The sequence below is a fragment of the Drosophila gunungcola genome (assembly GCF_025200985.1).
Source record: "Drosophila gunungcola strain Sukarami chromosome 2R unlocalized genomic scaffold, Dgunungcola_SK_2 000027F, whole genome shotgun sequence".
Taxonomy (NCBI): Eukaryota; Metazoa; Arthropoda; class Insecta; order Diptera; family Drosophilidae; genus Drosophila; species Drosophila gunungcola.
The window spans coordinates 915,176-934,676 of NW_026453175.1; the positions used below are offsets into that span (position 1 = coordinate 915,176).

General features: G+C 39.1%; 4 protein-coding genes across 4 annotated transcripts; 3 read left to right on the top strand and 1 right to left on the bottom strand.

The window, feature by feature from the left end:
- Positions 1 to 1,196: 1,196 nt before the first annotated feature.
- On the top strand, positions 1,197 to 3,708 carry LOC128256691 (trypsin-1). The gene is made up of 2 exons (XM_052987214.1): positions 1,197 to 2,064; positions 2,827 to 3,708. Exons 1-2 carry the CDS (start codon positions 1,264 to 1,266, stop codon positions 3,142 to 3,144), a joined length of 1,119 nt encoding a protein of 372 aa, XP_052843174.1. The 5' UTR covers positions 1,197 to 1,263; the 3' UTR covers positions 3,145 to 3,708.
- A 109-nt stretch (positions 3,709 to 3,817) lies between these two features.
- Positions 3,818 to 5,031, top strand: LOC128256692 (trypsin-1). Its single transcript, XM_052987215.1, has one exon. The coding sequence runs from the start codon at positions 3,872 to 3,874 to the stop codon at positions 4,964 to 4,966; it is 1,095 nt and encodes a 364-aa protein (XP_052843175.1). The 5' UTR covers positions 3,818 to 3,871; the 3' UTR covers positions 4,967 to 5,031.
- Positions 5,032 to 6,500: 1,469 nt separating this feature from the next.
- LOC128256723 (uncharacterized) lies at positions 6,501 to 7,207 on the bottom strand. Its single transcript, XM_052987256.1, has 2 exons — positions 6,908 to 7,207; positions 6,501 to 6,848 (listed from the first exon to the last, which is right to left on the bottom strand). Exons 1-2 carry the CDS (start codon positions 7,031 to 7,033, stop codon positions 6,723 to 6,725), a joined length of 252 nt encoding a protein of 83 aa, XP_052843216.1. The 5' UTR covers positions 7,034 to 7,207; the 3' UTR covers positions 6,501 to 6,722.
- A 5,666-nt stretch (positions 7,208 to 12,873) lies between these two features.
- LOC128256688 (lysyl oxidase homolog 3B) lies at positions 12,874 to 16,066 on the top strand. Its single transcript, XM_052987210.1, has 4 exons — positions 12,874 to 13,194; positions 13,792 to 14,737; positions 15,278 to 15,435; positions 15,494 to 16,066. Exons 1-4 carry the CDS (start codon positions 12,981 to 12,983, stop codon positions 15,709 to 15,711), a joined length of 1,536 nt encoding a protein of 511 aa, XP_052843170.1. The 5' UTR covers positions 12,874 to 12,980; the 3' UTR covers positions 15,712 to 16,066.
- Positions 16,067 to 19,501: the final 3,435 nt, after the last annotated feature.

Below are 19,501 nucleotides of genomic sequence, written 5' to 3' on the forward strand. Positions count from 1 at the left end.
AACATAATATATAAATGTTTATACTTAGAGAACAAAGTTAAAACTCTTCAGATAAAATATTTCGTATATTATTATTTTTATTGAACTTATCACCCTGTATAAAAAAAATGTTCCAAAGACTATGAGTCGACCGAATTGGCAAAGCCAACCACGTAAACGGTGTAAATGTAAACAGTGCCACAGATTTATTGTTGTCACCGGCATTGTTGCTGTTGTTATTGTCAGCTGTTATAGCTGTATACACACAAACGGCACCAATCGACCCACAAACCGCCAAAAAATAGCCACAATAATATAAATCAAAAGAAAGTAAAATTACGATGCGTCGTCGAGCGATCGATTGTGTAGAAACGGAGCAAAAAATTCATTTCAATAAGTATTGAAGCGAAAAAAAAACTTTCGCTACTTCAGTGGCGCAAAAAAAGGCAACAAACACACTCTTCTTTCGTGGATGAGTGGCTCCGATTTTGTTTTGTTTTGCTTGGCAGCCAACCGAGTGAAGTATCATGGTCAAGCGGTGGATAGTGTGGATGCCCTGAGGCGCCCACGCATGCGCAGAATACAAATGCAAATTAAAACGGGAGTGCGACGGTGCACAGAGAGAAAATTGTGCTAAAAATGGATGAGCCTTCAATAATAAGATAGATTATAGAATTTACTTTTATAAAAAATGCTGATCAAACTAGTACAGAATTCACCAAAAAGACATACATAATAAGAAAATTACTTAGATAATTATTTAAAGAATTTTTATTTTTGTAATGTAAGTCAATCAAAATTAGATTCTTCGTAATAAAAAAAATTGTGTAATTACTAGACATACTTTTTGAAAACAATGACTAACTTAAAAATCAAATGTTTGTCAATATAAATGGTGCCACTTAATTTAGGTCTTTTCTTTTCGATTTAAGTCATTCTTTAGAAAAAAATGGGTTAGCAAAACCAACTTGCCCTCATTTAATATGCAATTTTTGCTTCTGAAAATTGAATAATTAAAAGCTGTTGTGTCTTTTTTTGTTTGTAAAGCTTATTTTCTTAAACATGAGATATGTTAAATATTTATATGCATGGTTGTAACAAATAAATCACTGTTTTTTTCTGTGTGGATTGGATTGGCAAAGTGGACGTGCCACTGGCCAGAACCACTTTTTTTGGGTGAAATGCCGCTTTCAAATGCTGGCCAAGCGGCTGGCCGATCAGTTTGCCGAGAGCCACGCGAGTCGGTGGTGTCGCTGTGGAGAAAGCCGGAAAAAGTCTAGTGAAATGCGTCGAGCCTGGTTGTGTCTGCTGATCTGCCTGGTTTTAAGCTGCGGCCTCAATCAGGCTGCAACCCAGGATCAGGCCGTAACTCAGCCGGCAGCGAATCCGCTGCTGAAACAATCCCAGAACACCTTCATCCAGTGGGTTCTGTCGCTCCTGCCACAACGTCCCGGAAGCTCTGACTCGGAGAATGCCACTCTGGCCACATTGAGCAGTAGTTCCACGATGCCGGAGGCCTCCTCCACCACCTCAACCACCACGCCGGCTCCGTCGTCGAGCACCACCACCACGAGGAGGGCCACCACCCCGGCACCACCCACTCTGAACCCGCCGAGGAATTGCAGTGACTGCCTCTGCGGAATAGCCAATATACAGAAGAGAATCGTGGGCGGTCAGGAAACGGAGGTCCATCAGTATCCCTGGGTGGCCATGTTGCTGTACGGCGGAAGGTTCTACTGCGCCGCCTCCTTGCTGAACGATCAGTTCCTTTTAACTGCCTCGCATTGCGTCTATGGATTCCGAAAGGAAAGAATTTCCGTTAGACTGCTCGAACACGACCGCAAGATGTCGCACATGCAAAAGATCGACCGCAAGGTGGCCGAGGTGATCACGCATCCCAAGTACAATGCCCGGAACTACGACAACGACATTGCCATCATCAAGTTGGACGAGCCGGTGGAGTTCAACGAGATACTGCATCCCGTCTGTATGCCAACGCCGGGCAGGAGTTTCAAGGGCGAACATGGCATAGTCACTGGTTGGGGAGCACTCAAAGTTGGCGGACCCACATCCGATACACTTCAGGTAAGTCCACTGAGGAGATACACTAGCACAAAAAGGTAGTTTCAAGACAGGTCATATTAACAAAAAAAAACTTGATGTACACATATACACTTTTAATAATTATAAAGCTTGTATAAAAAATTATATATACACATATATACTTTAAATAATAATAGAAGACAATACATTAGGGCCCGGCCATATTTTTCGTAACTATCGAGAGGAAAGGGGGCCGCATCGTGATTAATATTCCTGTAAACTGTATTTATTGTTTGGTGTTACAAATTAACTACTTGAAATGGAATAATGATGATTATTCCTGTAAAATGTATTTATTGTTTGGTTTTACAAATTAACTACTTGAAATGGAGAGGGTCGAAAATCAGAAAAATATGTTTTAAGGCAAAACTAAATCATAAGCAAGTTACAGGTTGCATAGCTCTTAGTAATCAGCTTAAATGAATTAATATTTAGGGAATATCTCACGCTCAGCAAACTAAATTTCAAGATTTTGGCAATAATTTTTTTAATTTTAGGAATAATGAAATGAAAATAGCCTGCCATATGTTTTTAGAAACGCATTACTTTCAAAATTAGATTAGGCTATATGGTCAGCTACATGGGCTACAGACATTTTTGTTCATAATAAATAAGTACGGACTATAAGTTATAAACAACTAAATTTAAACATTCATAGTTTGAGAAAGTAAAACTGAACAATTTCTTAATTTAATTTAATTTTAAATCAATCTATTTTCCATATATCATACCATTCTCTTGCAGGAGGTTCAAGTGCCGATTTTATCGCAAGATGAGTGCAGGAAGAGTCGCTATGGGAACAAGATCACGGATAACATGTTATGTGGCGGTTACGACGAAGGCGGCAAGGACTCTTGTCAGGGCGACAGCGGTGGTCCTTTGCACATCGTGGCAAGTGGAACGCGAGAGCATCAGATCGCCGGCGTGGTTTCGTGGGGCGAGGGTTGTGCTAAGGCCGGTTATCCTGGTGTCTATGCCAGAGTCAATCGCTATGGAACCTGGATCAAGAACCTCACCAAACAGGCTTGTCTTTGCCAGCAGGAGACCAAGAAGATCAAGTAGCGACGCTCTAGCTATTTCTGTATCTTTTAATAGTCGAATACTCTTGCTGGGCAGGTAACGAATCATAGAGAATAAGTGCGAATTTTATGGGAACTTTAGCAACGGCTTAATTTTCTTTAGACCCTGATTTCATATCTCTCATTCAATGTGATATTTCTTAAAGTCTTGGTGTAAGAAGAAACCTTTAAACAAAAATATTTTGGTTTGGGCTAAAAAATAATACATTTAGTTACATTTAACATAAAAAGTTCCCTTAAGATTTGCTCTTATATGTTCTCAATTAAATATCTTACAAATTCCAAAGTGCAATAGCATAGATTGAAAGATAAGTTTTCATTACAAAAAGCTTATTATTTCCAGAATTATTTATGCATTATCCCAAGAATCAAACTATTTTCGCTGAAAATAACTTTGCACATTCTAGGGGTATATGTTTCAGACCTCTTAATTAATACAGTGAAGTTTTTCTGGGCCTTTTGCAAGAGTATGCCAGCTTCGGCCTAGCCGAAGATCCTATTCTGAAGCTGTTTTATATTTATTGATTAAAAGAAAAGTTTCCACAAAGTGCGCTAACCTTTCTGGGGAGCCGGTTTCCTCTGAGGATTCTGGTCTAGCCAGTTCTTCGGCTGGCTGGGAGTTCTGGCTAACATCGGTTCCACTTCTTGCCAGTTGTGGCCAGGATGCATTTGGTTAGTTGGCAATTGCCAGTTGGCCAGGTTAGTTCACCATGTGTAATTTGTATCTTCTGCTTATTGCTGCAATAGCGCTGGGCGATTTTGCCTGGGCCACGCCCTCTTTGCGTTCCGCCTCCGAGCCTGAGAAGATTTTGGACTCTTTGGCTCAACTCAGGCAGAGTAGCTTTCTGGACTGGATCCAGTCGATTTTGGGGCCCGAGGTTCCTTCGGAGTGGAGTTCTCCGGCCAAAAGGGAGTGTGCCGAATGCTCCTGCGGCAATATTAATACCCGTCATAGGATCGTCGGAGGTCAGGAGACGGAGGTCCATGAGTATCCCTGGATGATAATGCTCATGTGGTTCGGTAACTTCTACTGCGGCGCCTCTTTGGTTAACGATCAATACGCCCTGACCGCTGCCCATTGTGTGAATGGTTTCTACCATCGATTGATCACCGTTCGCTTGCTGGAGCACAATCGTCAGGATAGCAATGTGAAGATCGTGGACCGCCGGGTGGCCAGGGTGCTCATTCATCCGAGTTACAGCACCAGGAACTTCGACAGTGACATTGCCCTCATTCGGTTCAACGAGCCCGTTCGTCTTGGCATAGACATGCACCCCGTGTGCCTACCCATTCCCAGCGAGCGTTATGCGGGTCAGACGGCCGTGGTCACCGGATGGGGAGCTCTCAGTGAAGGAGGTCCCATTTCGGATACCCTCCAAGAAGTGGAGGTACCCATTCTCAGCCAGGAGGAGTGTCGCAATAGCAACTATGGCGAGTCCAAGATCACCGACAACATGATCTGCGCTGGTTATGTGGAGCAGGGAGGCAAGGATTCTTGCCAGGGTGACAGCGGTGGCCCTATGCATGTCCATGGATCCGGAGAAGCTTACCACCTGGCGGGCATTGTGTCCTGGGGCGAAGGATGTGCCAAGCCAAATGCGCCGGGTGTCTACACACGAGTGAGCAACTTCAACGATTGGATTGCGGAGAATACCAGGGATGCCTGTTCCTGTTCCCAGCCCGAAGGTCCCGCAGAACCCGTTTCCCCCATGAACACCACCGAGCAGGGAGAACAGGAGAACACCACTGCCGATGGGTCGGCAGAAGCTGATCCCGAGGTTGAGGAGGCCAACAAGTTGGTTTAAGTCGATGACTTACTGTCCGCAAATTATACATCGCTAATAAAGGCTTTTGGCCACTTAAATGTAAACTATTGAACGATTTATTAGGGGACTACATGGGTTTTGCAAAAAAAAACTTTCTCTTTTTAAAATACTTAGTTGTGCCTAAAACCATAACAATTTCAGATCAATCAAGTTAATACTTTTAGACCAATTGCGTTATTTACGTAATTTTTTCGAGGCTTTTAGCGTTCATAAGTGTTTAGGCGAGCATTAACGAGAATTCTTTTGAAATACTAAAATAAAAATACTTAAAACTACTGAATCGCTCATAATACCTTATAATAATGTACCTTATTTTGAATTCACAAAAAATTAAAAATAAATTCGCCAAATTGTTTAATCAGCACTAACAGCTCATTCGAATGATAAAATAGATTCCAGTTAAGAGCACTGTTGTGTAGATCTGTATGTTGTACTTATTAAAAAATATTTAAATCCTTTATTTTTATCTAATTAATTTTATGACTTAAAATTAGAAAAATAAAGTTGTGTTTACTTTAATTTTACAATCTAGTAATGACATTATTTCGACCAGCTCCTATTCGAGGTGATTTCGAAAGGTGTGAACAATGATAAAACTCAAAGGTACAATTTTTTTTGTCTGGCCATAAAATGGAAGATATATCTGAGAATGGGCAGCCATGGACTAATCTGTGTACCCCGTGGGCATGGCCTTTTGGTGAAGGATAATGAATGATCTGGTCCCAGCGATCACCACTTACATGCCGCTTTCTCTGAGGTGTTTTACAGCATATCGCCTGTTTATTGTTCCAGTTTTCGGCTTGTTAGCTCCTCCACTCACTCTTGCCTCAATTTCCGCCTGTAATCTGCTTGTTTTCAAGTCTACCCTCGGGGCACTCTGCAATTTTTCCTACACGAAATTGCCACTAAATCAAAAAATGCTCATGCAAACAGCAACAACCGCAGACACCTACACTCGATTTCAGACGAGTCTGGTTGGGGGTTTTTTGTATTTGGTCTGCCGTGCGTGCCTGTCCCATTGGGATTATACCAAGCCCAGACCAGGGCCAGAACATTGATAAATAACTAAATAACAGAATAAGCAGCTTGCAAAAGGTGCTAATACTTTAAAGGCGGCTAAAAGATAAAAAGAAGAGAAGTTGGAAGCCACCTGACAGCGAATTATTTAATACCCTAACAAAGTTATTAAGTTATACATTTATAAACTCCTTTAATTGATACAAAAAGGATTTAGTCACTCTGTTTTCTTGGTACTGTTACCTAGTGTCACCTTATCAACATCATAATTATGATACCCTCTCGAAAGCGTATTAAAAAGGCACCAAAAATTATATTCATCCTCGAGCGTCGTTTAAATTTTTGCAGCTATATTGGCTTTTGTGGTAGAAATATGTTTTTCTCTCACAATTCCTTTTGGCCAGGCGCAAATTTGCTGCAATTGAGCAGAGTTCTGTTTTATTTTTTTTTTCATTTTATTTTTTTTTCACTCTTGTTTTGACCAGCCGCAGGTTAGAAAAGTTTATTGGGGCGTAAAATTGTTTGATTGAATATTAGTAAGCGGTTCCGCGTTTGAATTGCCAGCATGGACCCCCCCTTCCAAAAACCGAAAGCTGACGGACACTAATGGCATATTAAAACGTATATTGAGAATTTTGAGGCATACAACAGTCGAAACATTGATCAGAAAACCGAAAGTTGGTGGGGGAAAATAAATCATCCAAAAAGTGAGCGTTCTTTAGGCGATTCCAGCCGCATGGAGGGCATTTGCCACAACATTGGTCAGACCCAAAACACAGAGCAGAGAAGACACCAGCACTTTTTCAGTCAACATCAGGGCCATATTGGCAATATTTGCAGCGGGCTATCAAAATTCCCAGTGTTAAAATTTTAGAACTAAAGACAGCAAGTTGGAAAGCTCACCTCCAAAAACGTTATTGTTATACTAAGGGTTTTTTGCGCCAAAATCACACTTAGTCCAATACATGTGATCAGACCCATAATGGTGATCAGGGTCAAGGCTTCCACAAGACGCACTGCCACTGGCATCTTCCGGATGGAGCTTCGGATTTCACTCTCACTGACAATATACTAAAAGGTTTGGGCCTTGATTTGCAGCTAATTTTTTAAAACTATTTTTGGGTGCTCTAGATGTAAGCCAAATAAAATTTACATAATGATACTAAAGTCGAAGCATATAAGGGACATTTTTGGACAACTGCTTTAATACACCTATGAGTACATTTTGAGTAAAGATACATTTGAATGAAGACGTGGCTTGTACCTTGTTACTAGAAATATGGGGGAATAAAAAATCTTATTTTTAATGCTGTTGTAACCGCAAATTTTTTTTATAATAAAACAATTTTTATAAAATGCAATGTAATTTTATTTTTTTTTATATATTAAACAACGGTGTAGTTTTCTTTTTGCTATTCTCTCCCACCAAATTGTTGGTTATCCAATATAATGCAAACTCTATCGATGAAATAAAATTAGTACAAATTATTATTATTCTTTTGATCCCATTTAGATGTGTCTTTTATTCCAGCTTTCATAAGCCGCCATACAAATTATAGTTTTTCAATCATTTTTTTTCGTCCGCGACATTTTCCAATTACGCTATGCAAATGCAATTTGTCTGGACTGCGTGCAATTTAGGTTCTCCCATAAAGCCCTGCCACGCCCCCTTTATTGGAGGAGACCCAGTGATGGGCGCTATGTTGTCTGGGCTGGCATAGATTGCTTTGAATTATGGCACTAAATGGCTAGACATGTTACATAATTATTTAGTCGGCACGGGGACAAATTCCATGATATGGAACATGTGGCTCGCTCCATATTTCACTGCCTCTCTTCCGAACAATGGAGTACTGGATTTATTTATTATTTCACTAGTCTATATAGCGATATGGCCAATTCAATTAGCGGCAACTGGGACAAAAAATTAATTGATTTCCATGTGCACATTTAAAACTCAATTGTGTTGACTCTCGACGTAAGTTGGTTTTTATGAAAATATTTTCTTGCTGTCTAGCGGAATTATCTGTCCGTATTTTCAGCTTCACAAGAATCCCAGAATAAATATTTGCACACGTTGTCTGGGTAGACAGACGGCAGAGTAAGCGAAAAGTTTTGTCGCAAATCCTTGGCGAAGACAGTGCCTCAGGGTGAGCCTTCGAAAAGGCAAAGACGAAATTAAAATAAAGTAAAATAAAATATAGCTACTTGTTGTGAGGGTCGAGTAAGGATTTCTGGCTTACACAATATGCATACAAAAAATTGTATTTGCTTATAGGTCTCGTCGTGTCAGAAGTCAGAAAGCTTTATTAATTTTTGCTGTAAAAATGGCTAAAAAAAATATATTAGTAAAGACAAATTAACATGAAAGTATTCATTAAAGGTGGTGCAAAAATAACGATAAAGGACTGATGAATATTTGTTTTAAATTTCACATGATATATATAAAGTGAAGGAAAAAACATGGAAGATGGAAATCAAAAATGAAGACCGGAAAAGCCACCTGTTATTTAAATACGATATATCAAAACACGTTCGCTGTGATATTGAGTGCATGCTACCAATGCCATTGAATGGAAATAAACTGTCGTCAGCTTGCCAGGAAGTTCCATCGAATTTGAACGCTTCAATAAATCATTTTTACAATGCAGGGAAAGTTTTAATATTTGCGAAAAATTGCTGCTGGTCAAGGCCTTAGCATAAAGAAGTTGAAAAGTAGATTTACTTTATAACTTTAAGGCATGCCTGTTCTTAAATATTCAGTGGCAATATTCTTTGAGGTTTCCAGACAGAAATGAAATAATTTCTAATTCAGCTAACGAAAATGGTTCGGAAAGCTCATTATGATTCCCAGCGAGAACTGAAGAACAATTTTCCCAATGTCCTTCGACTTAAATTTTATAAGCTGCCCCTCCTATTAGCCCATCCATCGTGTCTGGCCCCATTGTAAGTCTTTGTTACTGTCTCTGTTGTTTTTATTCCTTTGATTTCATTATTATTTTTATTGCCTCGGACTTTTTGTGTCCAACTGACTGAGTTCGAGGCATCGAGCCAAAGCAAAAGGCGCATTTTAATTTTATTATTTCTGTTTGGTTTCGTGCCCGAACCAAAAAAAAAGAGAATTCTATGGCATTCCCATAAAAAAGGGTATTCAAGCCAGGGCATTCACTGATTGTGAACTTTTTTTCTTTGGCATGTTTTCGTTTCTATTTTTTTTGCGTTTTTGGCACATTTTCAAGGCAGCAATAGACACACGCCCCACTTGCTACATTTTTTATACAATTTCTGTTTTTGTTTCCAGTTTTCATTGCCCTCTTTGCATTCTCTGCCTTCTTATTAAGAATTAATAATCTTTTTTGCCATAAGCTAGCTACAAATTTGGCATTTTATATTTTTTACGATTTCTTTTCGCAGGCAGCAGGCAATGGGTGGGGCACTTGAGGTCTCGCCGCTCATGAATCATGGTTATGCCGGCTATAATTTAGTTTTAATAGCATTTTCGGTGACATTTATGCTGTCAGCGCGTCATCCAATTTTATTAATGTCCAAATGAGCCTCGCTATATGTGTTACGACTGTATGATATCATTATGAAAAGATTTAATGTCTTGGCTGGTCTTTGCTCTAAATTAAGTTATGGGCTTCTGATTGTTATAGGGGGAGAAGAAGCTTTTGGCCATCTCAATTAATAAAGATTTTAGAAATTATATATACAGTTTACCAAGAAAAGAAAATAACAATTTTTATAAACATTAAAATATATTAATTAAATTTAAAATAAAGTCCCTTGCTCGTCGTTTTTAAACTACACCCAGAGAAAAATCATGGTAAAACCAAATATTTTCACTTTGAATTAAATATTTGCAGTACGGATTTAGCACTGAGGGGTGTTGTGTTTAAATCAAAGTGTTTAACACACTCATTTTAGTTTTTAAGTATGAAAAACTTAAGTTTTAAATTAAATAAAAATAATACTTAAAATGTTTCTATTGGGCTGATCAATTAAATATGTCAAAAATTATATTATAATGTTTTAAGTTTATTCTAAGTAAGTTTCAATTTTGAAGAACGATGTCATTGTGAAATTTTACAATGGTGTTTCTCTGGTTTTAATATAAAAAAAATATTTGCAAATATCGATAAAGTTTATAGGCATCAAAAAGAAACTACCATATCCTGCTATGTTACCATATTATTACACGTTAAGTCTTGTTTACACCCACTTGAAGCCCTGTTTCTTATTATAATCCATTTTCCTTTCTCATTTTCCATTTTCCATTTCCCAAGTCCGGTGCAGGAACTCCCTTTTAATGAGTCCCCGCAAGGCAAACTGCAGCAACTGCGGCCAACGCGAACCTAATCATCTCTGGCTCACTTAAGTAATAAAGCAATTTACCGCCTTTCAATATCCCTTAACCATTTTTTATCTTTTTATCCGTTCTGGGCCTGGTGCCTAGTGCCTGGTGCCCAGTGCCTAGTGCCTCCTTCCAAGGAATCATACCCCTAGGGTGGGCAACTCCCACACAAATTATTTTCCCGCTGGTTTCCACTTTGTCGTTACTTCTTGTTCATCTCCTCCTCGACTCCCTCATTATATTGTTGGCCAAAGGAGACTCCTCGGAGCTTTGGACTTGTCGCCTCACGTTGCCGCTTGCTTTTTATATCCCCGGAGGAGCTGGAGCTGAAGCTGAAGCTGAGGTGGAGCCAAAGGATCAGGAGTCGGCGGAGGTGCTGCAGATTGGTCAGACGCCTGCGGTGTTGCAGGACCCGTTTGATTTTAGTGCCGGATTGGCAGAGAATGCCAGCCAGAAACAGAGGGCAGACTTTGTCCTGCTTCTGGTTCTTGTGTGTAATGATTTTATTACACGATTTTCTATCGAATTTTATTACCTTGGTGCATGACGTTGCGCCAGGATTGCGGCATGTCCTCTATGCCCTTTTAGCCCTTGCGGCCATCCGAATGGAATTTACGCACTCATAAAATTTAGCCTCCTTTGAATTGTGTGGGAATTTTTGGAATGGCCAAGTAGCGAGATGCTCCCTTTCTCTCTGGCCATCATATTACAATATCGTAAAACGTTTATCCAATTAATTTCTCTGGCCAATATTTATGATCGCTTCGTGCAGGCAGTCCCATGAATATTTACATAGATATACTATACATGTTTGACCTTATCAATTACTTACATATTTGCTCTGGCATAGTTATGCGTTCGAGTTGGTTATAAAATTGTATGTGTGAATATTAAAAGAAATGGGATTTTATTGGTAGTTAGGCAATTAATGGGCTACATAGCTATGGCACAGCTATGTCTTAAATGCTTAATACTTCTGTCTATATATAAAACAAATTAAGTAAAGTAAATTATTAAAATTATTTTTTTTATTATATTTTGGCTTACATTATAAGTGATATTTTGAGAACATCAAAAGAGTAGATTAAATTTGTATAAAATATATTTTAAAATCAGTATCATTGTGTTAACACATTTTTTAATTGTTGTTGTGAATTGGCTCATGTTCCTCATCGATTTTACCCTGTTCGATCTATAACAACAAGCTGTCATTCATCCATCGGGTTGAGTAGACAATTGCCGGCTTGTGATCTACATTGATCTTGAAAATCTATCCAGCAAATGTATGGATGCACGCATCAATGGGTTTCAGTTCCCTCTCCTCCTATTCCATCCTCATATAAAGCTGACCCAATCGAGCTTGATTTCCAATTACGATTATGCTGCTGGCACTTTTGCTAATGAGCCTCCCATATCCACCGATTTTACTCCCCCAAAATAAAACTGGGTAAACGTCATTACCGCTTAGCTTTTAGTTTTCCTTTGTATGGTAGCATTGGTTTGTTTTTCCGTTGCGATGGTTTCAGTGTCAATGTCATGTTGGCCATGATGTTGCATGCAATGTTTCAAATGGCTGCATGCCAAAACTAATGGGCTTCCCCACGATGACGATGATTTTGCCGGTTTGCTCACCCAAAGCCAGTTACTCGTACCATACGTAGATAAATTCCGAACAGTAGATTTACATTCATATGTGGGTCGTGCTCACTCAGATTTGAAATTATGGCTTCGTTTCCATATTTTCATTCCCATTTTTGGATTTGGCAATGCATTATTTTATGGCTGGGAGGAGGAGGTGAGCTCAGGGTTCAAACAAAGCTCTCATTAAATGTTTGTAATGGGTGTGAGAAATATTTTATAATGGTTTATTGTTGTGTGATAAACTAGATGGGTTAGTGCTTCCTTTTCGCATTTGTTTATAGAGCAACTTTTGTTTGGCCTTCGACATGCACTGAGAGAATTTTGATGAAAAAATTTTTTAAATAGTTTTGTTTATTTAACCTATTTAAAATGGCTTTGTACTTTAGTTTAATTTTTTAATATTTTTTGACCCAAATTTGGATAGTTTAATGTATAACTTCAAATAGTTAATCATAATGTTTAATTTCAATATATGCTTTAATAAAATGATTATGCTGTTCATTATTTTCTTTATGCTGAAAAGCATAAATAAATTGCGTTCCTGTTATAACTATACATTTTTTCCAGTTTACCATTTGCCAATTTGCTTGAACAGCAGCTGTTGCCTCAAAATGAAAAACTCATTAAGTGACATGCATACGTGCGGGAAATAGATTCAGCTTTGGATTTGGAATAGCTAGTGGATATAGCCGAGATCGGTGCTCGGTGCTCTCCGCTCTGCACACTCGGCTTTGGGATTTCAGACTTAACTCTCGATCTCCACCCTCGTCTGGCGCCCAATGACGTCAGTTGAGCGAGCTTCTGAACCGCATCTGATATCTGAATATGTATCTAACAAGCCACCTACCTACGTACCCATCTATCCGTCTATCTATGTATCTTTGTATCTCTGTATCTGGCCAGTTCATAGTTAAATGATTCTGTTCGCGTTCAGATATTTGCGTTGAGCTTCAGTTTTCGTGCGAACGCCGAGGCGGGTAAATGTGCGCAGTCGAAGATCAAAAGGACCTTAAGATGGGGACCAAACTTTTGTGCCTGGCTGTACTCGCCTTCCACCTGGCGGATGCCGTGGTGCAACACCGATCCTTGGAGGACGCTCGCCTGGAGCGGCAGAGATTGGTGCACAGGTACATAAAGGTCCTCAACAAGGAGGAGGGAGCCATTCGACTGGTGGGCGGAGATAACGAATACGAAGGTAAGAGTTAACCTATTCAACTATTTGTAGGCATAGAACAAGGATACAAATTTGTTCAGTATTCTTTTCCTTTGGTTAAGTTTTCTAAAATTCTGCACCTTTTATATATATTATTCCATTTTTGATGTCTATCTTTATATTCTATTGGCTAAATATAGTTCGACATTAATTACGTTTTCATCAATTTGGAATTTCGCTTCTGAAAAACTCAGCATCCCCTGGTTCAGCTCGTGTTTGGATACTATAGCGACATAAAGATTTGGAGTAGATCTGATTTAAAAACAGCTTAATCTTTTAATGCGATACAAATTTCATGTTTACAACCTTAACAATATTGTAGCTAAGATGTAAAAAGAATAAGCCTTTGTTTTTGAAAAAGTTGGTTTACAATTTGTAAATTCAAAAAATGTAGAAAAAAAAATATAATGTAATCACATAACAAGTACCATTTGGTATTTATTGAAAAGTATGGATACACTCCAAAACCATGACAATGTTGAGCAGTGTCATATTGCATGAGGATTTTTTTAGTTACCTTGGAATTGGCAATAGTATTTTTTTACCAAATAATTAAGCATTTTCAAATTATCCATTTAGGCAACATTGAGGTTCTGCACAATGGCAAATGGGGAGCTGTTTGCGATGACGAGTGGGATGCCGTCGAAGGTGACATTGTGTGCCGACAGCTGGGTTTCCCCGGAATGAGGAGGTACACCAGAAGCGGCTTCTTTGGACCCGCTCGTCGTCGCTTCTGGATGGACAACCTCTTCTGCGAAGGTCACGAGCAGGAGCTAGTGAATTGCCATTTCGAGGGATGGGGCGAGAACGATTGTGAGCCCGGGGAGGCGGCTGGCGTGGTGTGCTATCCGCCGGAAAATGCCCAGGTCCCTGCACCATTGCCCATCCTCAGGGATGAAGACCTGCCCAAGTATCCAATTCGATCCCGTTCCCGTTTATATGTGAGATTGCGAGGCGGCAGGTCTAGAATTGAGGGCCGAGTGGAGGTCAGCTTGGATGGTGGTCGATGGGGCAGTGTGTGCGCCGATGGCTGGTCGCTTTTGGAGGCCAATGTCGTGTGTCGACAACTCGGCTTGGGCTACGCCAGTGTGGCCTTCCAAACGGACTTCTTCGGCGGCTCCAATGTGTCAAGACCCGTGCTGAGTGGCAGCGAATGCAACGGCAACGAAACGGAACTGGCCGACTGCCTTCATCATGATGCCAGTCAGGGGATAGTCAGCTGTCATGGCAACCGGCAGCATGTGGCCGCCGTGATCTGTGACTATTTCGCCCCCGATCTGGTGATGGACTACCTGGAAATCGAGCAGACAGCCCATCTGGAGGACCGACCCATGCTGCTGATGCAGTGCGCCATGGAGGAGAACTGTGTGGCCAACGAGGCGTATCAAATCCAGCGGGATGATCCCCACTGGCGGTTCCGATCTAGGCGGCTGCTTAAGTTCACAGCAGCTGCCATCAACGCGGGCAACGCCGATTTCCGGCCATTTAAGGATAAGAGCCAGTGGGAGTGGCACATGTGCCATATGTAAGTACACAGAAAAAAAGCGTTGAAAATTACAAATAATTATTGATTACCAAATCATTTTAAAATTATAAATATTCGGTTTTATTTGTAATATAATAATTTCAGCATTTTACAATAAAACATTTTGCTCTATAACTTAAATTATAAGAAAATAGCAAGCAAAAAGTTTTTTTAGGTATTCAAAAATAAAATTGTTACAATTTTTTCTAAACAGTGCAAAGTTATAATATTTACTATAATACTATGCAGACATTTCACAAAGAACTATAATACTTTATGTTTGACAATACAAACTACTTTTAAAGAAATGATTTCTGGTTAATCTAAAGCAATACGCACTTCAAAAATATAAATACAATAGTTTTAACTTCAGAAAATATTTAATCTTTATTTGTTTGTATTTTAAAACAGTTGTTTAGGGTTTTTTTTTATTTTTTTTAATTTTTTGACTCAATAAAACTTCATTTTCACCAACAAGGCAGTACTTATATAAGGATAAATCCGTTTGAAAATGTACATTGAAAGAATTTGTCTTCTCAGGCACTTCCACAGCATGGAGGTTTTTGCCACGTTTGACATCTTCGATTTGCAAGGACATAAAGTGGCCCAAGGACACAAGGCCTCCTTTTGCCTGGAGGACAGCAATTGCCTGCCTGGAGTTTCGAAAAAATACAGTTGTGCCAATTACGGAGATCAGGGTAAAATCAATGGCACACGCATACATTTGCATGTTTATTTTAAAATCCATAATTACAGGCATTTCCATTAACTGCTCGGACGTGTATCTCTACAATCTGGACTGCCAATGGGTGGATGTAACAGACCTGAGTCCCGGCTCGTATGTCCTCAAGATAGCCATTAATCCAGAGTTCAAGGTGGCTGAAATGAACTTTGATAACAACGCTGCCATCTGCGATCTGATATACACTGAAAACTTTGCCAGGGTGCAAAACTGCCAGCTGGGAAGACCTTGAAGAGTGGAAAGTTAGGATTAAGTGGGCGGTGGACTTGAACCAAATCAAAAAGTGCCAAATACTACGAATAACCAAAGGGAGCTTGTACATTTTCTACGTTTCTATCTGTTTAACCTTAACTCGTATGCGAATTAATTAAAAGTGCACATCCTAAGGTCTTGAGCTGAACTTGAAAGGCAGTGGGCTGTGAATATGTCACCGACATTGAGACAACAAGATTTTCGGAACCAACCAAGCATTTATCAAGTGTCGATTGCTGGGGACTTGTTAAGGTGTTGAAGTGGAACTACAAGTAATATAAGTCGAAGCAAGGTAAATAAATCTGACTAACATAAAACTACGGTTAGTGATGCAAGTGCTAAAAAGAATTTTCAAGGTTTTGGTATGAAAAATGTTATACAAATATTAAAACAAATTTTAAAGTAAGTTTCTTTCTCTAGCATAATTGAACTTAAACAAAAATTAAATATTTTGGAAAATTCGAAAACAAAAATGTTGTGCGGTAATCTTGTGTTTTAAACAAAACAAAAAATATTGAAATCTCCCTATTTCTCGTTTTATTAAAAGTTTTACTTACCCTTTGAGATATTTTCAACAATCTTAGGAGACATTTGGTTATTGATTACTTAACTCTTATTCAAGAAGCTTCGACAAGCAACTAACCCCACTCATCAATATACAAGGGCGTCGACCTCCCAATGACTTAACCCCATTCGGTTCTGAGTCAAAAATGTGAATACATTTGCCGTTAAACTCAGTTGCAAAAGTATAACAACAACAAACCACTAAAAGGACTTCTTCTTAAGACATTTCCTCGGAGTGATTGATTGGGGGAAGAGCTCTTAACTTTGTACATTGAATAACCCCAGAAATTTAATTAACATAAGCGGTTTATGCGGGTCTTGGAGTGGGGAAAAACAAAAAGCTTTTAATTTGTATTTCGTTTGGAGATTAACAAATCAATCAAGGTGCGAAGCAGGAAGATTTCCATCTCCGACTCGAAGAGGTGTTGGACTGTTAGATTGGAACTGGGCAATAACTTTCTGGAACGCACTCAACTCTCATCAAATCAGTCAAAGTCCGGCCAAGGGAAGCAAAAAAGAAATGATAACCGGGAAAGGGCAGTCAAGTGTTAGAGTTCTTCGTGCTTTCAGACACGTGCACACCCACGAGCCCCCCGCATTACCCATCTAAACACCCTACCACCCATGCAGATCAAAAAGAGAGAGGGAGACAAACAAGCATATAAATAATTGAAATGTTCACTCACTGACCCCGGTACATCACACTAAAAAAAAAGTAAACCTTTATATCAAATATTCATTAAATCAATATTCGTAAATCAAATTCAAAATTACTTAAAAAAAGTACAAAAAAGTAAATTTCAGGAATAATGACACTAAAGACGAGGCTAGTTTTCATGGCAATATAGTACTTGTACTTAATTTTTACGAAAATATATATTCCTAAAATTAAGTAATTTTGATTCTGTTTTTTATACGAATACCTTTTTAATTTGATTTGAAAACATATACAAAATAGAACAAGGAATAAATTAATAGTTTTCCGTATTTAAGTCTAAAGTCTATACTAGGCATTTTTAAGCATAAATTTTTAAAAAAATTTTAATTCATTTTTTTTCAGTGCACTCTTATCCATTCGCTTTCTCTAGAGACTTGTAGTTTGGCAAAATTGCAGCACTTCTGCGGGTGGTTTGGTTTCAGTAAAGTGGGTGGTGCGGATGACCCTTAGTCCCAGGCTTTAAGCAATCAAACGTTTGATTTTCATTTATCGTGTAATCAAGCGTAAAAATAGCTTCGTGACCAAAGTGACTCATCATCATCATCCTGTCATGTGTGCACGTGTGCGAGTGCGAGGTCCTTTGGTCCTGCTGACCACTTATGGCTGGTGTTGATGACATTACGACCATTTGATTGCCTCACATGCAAGCGGCCATCCATCAACTTGGACGAAAAATCTTCCGTCTGGCCTGAAAAATGACTCCTGATAAGAGTCGACGGTCTAAGCCATCTCCACAGCATTTTAATTGGGATATAATTTGGGGATTTTCACTCCGATGTGTGAGGCAATCCCAGTGCTGGCAATTAACCCATTAGTGCACACCCATTCTATACCTATTGGCTTTTAACCTTTTCCGCTTCATTGGAATATTCAAAAAGCTGCGCATCGAATTAATTGTAATTAAAAATTAAAACGAATTTAAAATTTTTAATTATGCAATTTGCTTTTCATAATAATTAAAACAAATGTAGCCCCCTTTCCAAACAAATGCCAATGAATGCGCACACAAATGAGCCAACAAGCTACCCGTCTCTTTTCGTCGCCATCGCCCCTCTCTCTCTCGCGCCATCAATGTGTGGCACCAACCATGAAAATGATAACAAGCCAAATGTGCGCTGGAATTCGCGTGAAAACGCTGGGAAATGGATGGAAATGGAAGTGGGTGGTGCTATCATCAGCTTGCCACACGGACCCTCTATTCTCGTGTGTGCGCTGAAAGGTGTTTTAAAGGGTGGCTGCCTGGCGTCTAATGGGTTTGTACCCAATTAGCCGCATTTAAAATTCAGAATCTTTGCCAACATGTCGGTGGCAATAAAAGCAATAACCATATCACCTAAATAATACCATGAAAACTGATATTTTAAAAATAAAATGTTAGGATACATAGTACATCAATTCAAATTCCACCGAGTAATATTAAAACAAATTAACGATTAAAAAATTTTGAGGGACTTTGAAATAAAGTGCAATCATATTTTTATGTTCATGTTGTAAAAAAGAATTTTAAATTTTTGTTTTAAAACCAAAATGAATACGAAATATTTTTTAAGATATCTTGCACCTAAATTGTGTATTTTAAATTTAATTTACCTAATAGAAAAACAATACACTCATAAGTATCTCTGCAGACTTACTCACTTCAATCAAGACCAATTTTTCTTGGATGATACCCACACCTTTTGCCATAAAACCACAAAACTTGTACTATTAAATGTGGTTCAACTCCCCACAAGAGAATAAGTGTAAAGTCCTGTCGCCAAGGACCAACTTAAACCAAATTTACACTCATAGAAAATTGCTTTAAAAACTGTCATAAGACTGCAAATGGCAAAGGACGATTGCTGGCCAAATGCAATATACAAATGCAATATGGAAGCGAATGTGTGTTCCTTAAACGCTGCACTTTGCCAGCAACAATTTCATTTGTCGTCAGTTGCGGAGTTGCGGAGGTCTGAATTCCTAAAGTCCGAGGACATCGATTCTCGATTGTTGTTGGTCCTGCAGCCAGGACTTGGCCATATGTGTGTCACTTTGGCCCACTGCACCACCCAACCACCCCCCACCCGTTCAACACACCATGGCCATGTCGTTTTAGTGAAATTGCACAAAATTGTTTTCCGTTTCGTTTCATTGGGTTCGGTTCGCTTCTTTCATTGGAAATGTGCATTTAAAATTTATTGCAGTCACAAGCACAAAATTAACTGCATATGGGGAGCAGTGCTGACAATTGAAATAACAATTTGCTGGGAATGAAGTCGCCCAGGATTTCAAATGAATTCGCATGCTGACCAACATTTTGTAAACATTTGACTGCCGGCCAGAGAATTTCGAATGAAAATGGGCATGTCTTCTTCGTGGACGTATGCAATTATCGTGTTTCGAAAATCAAGTGAAAGTAAAGCCCTTTCTGGGTTTCCCTCGTCACCATCATTAGCATCTAATTCATCTGGCTCAGTGGAAGTGTGAAAGATGTGGAAATTCCTTCGCC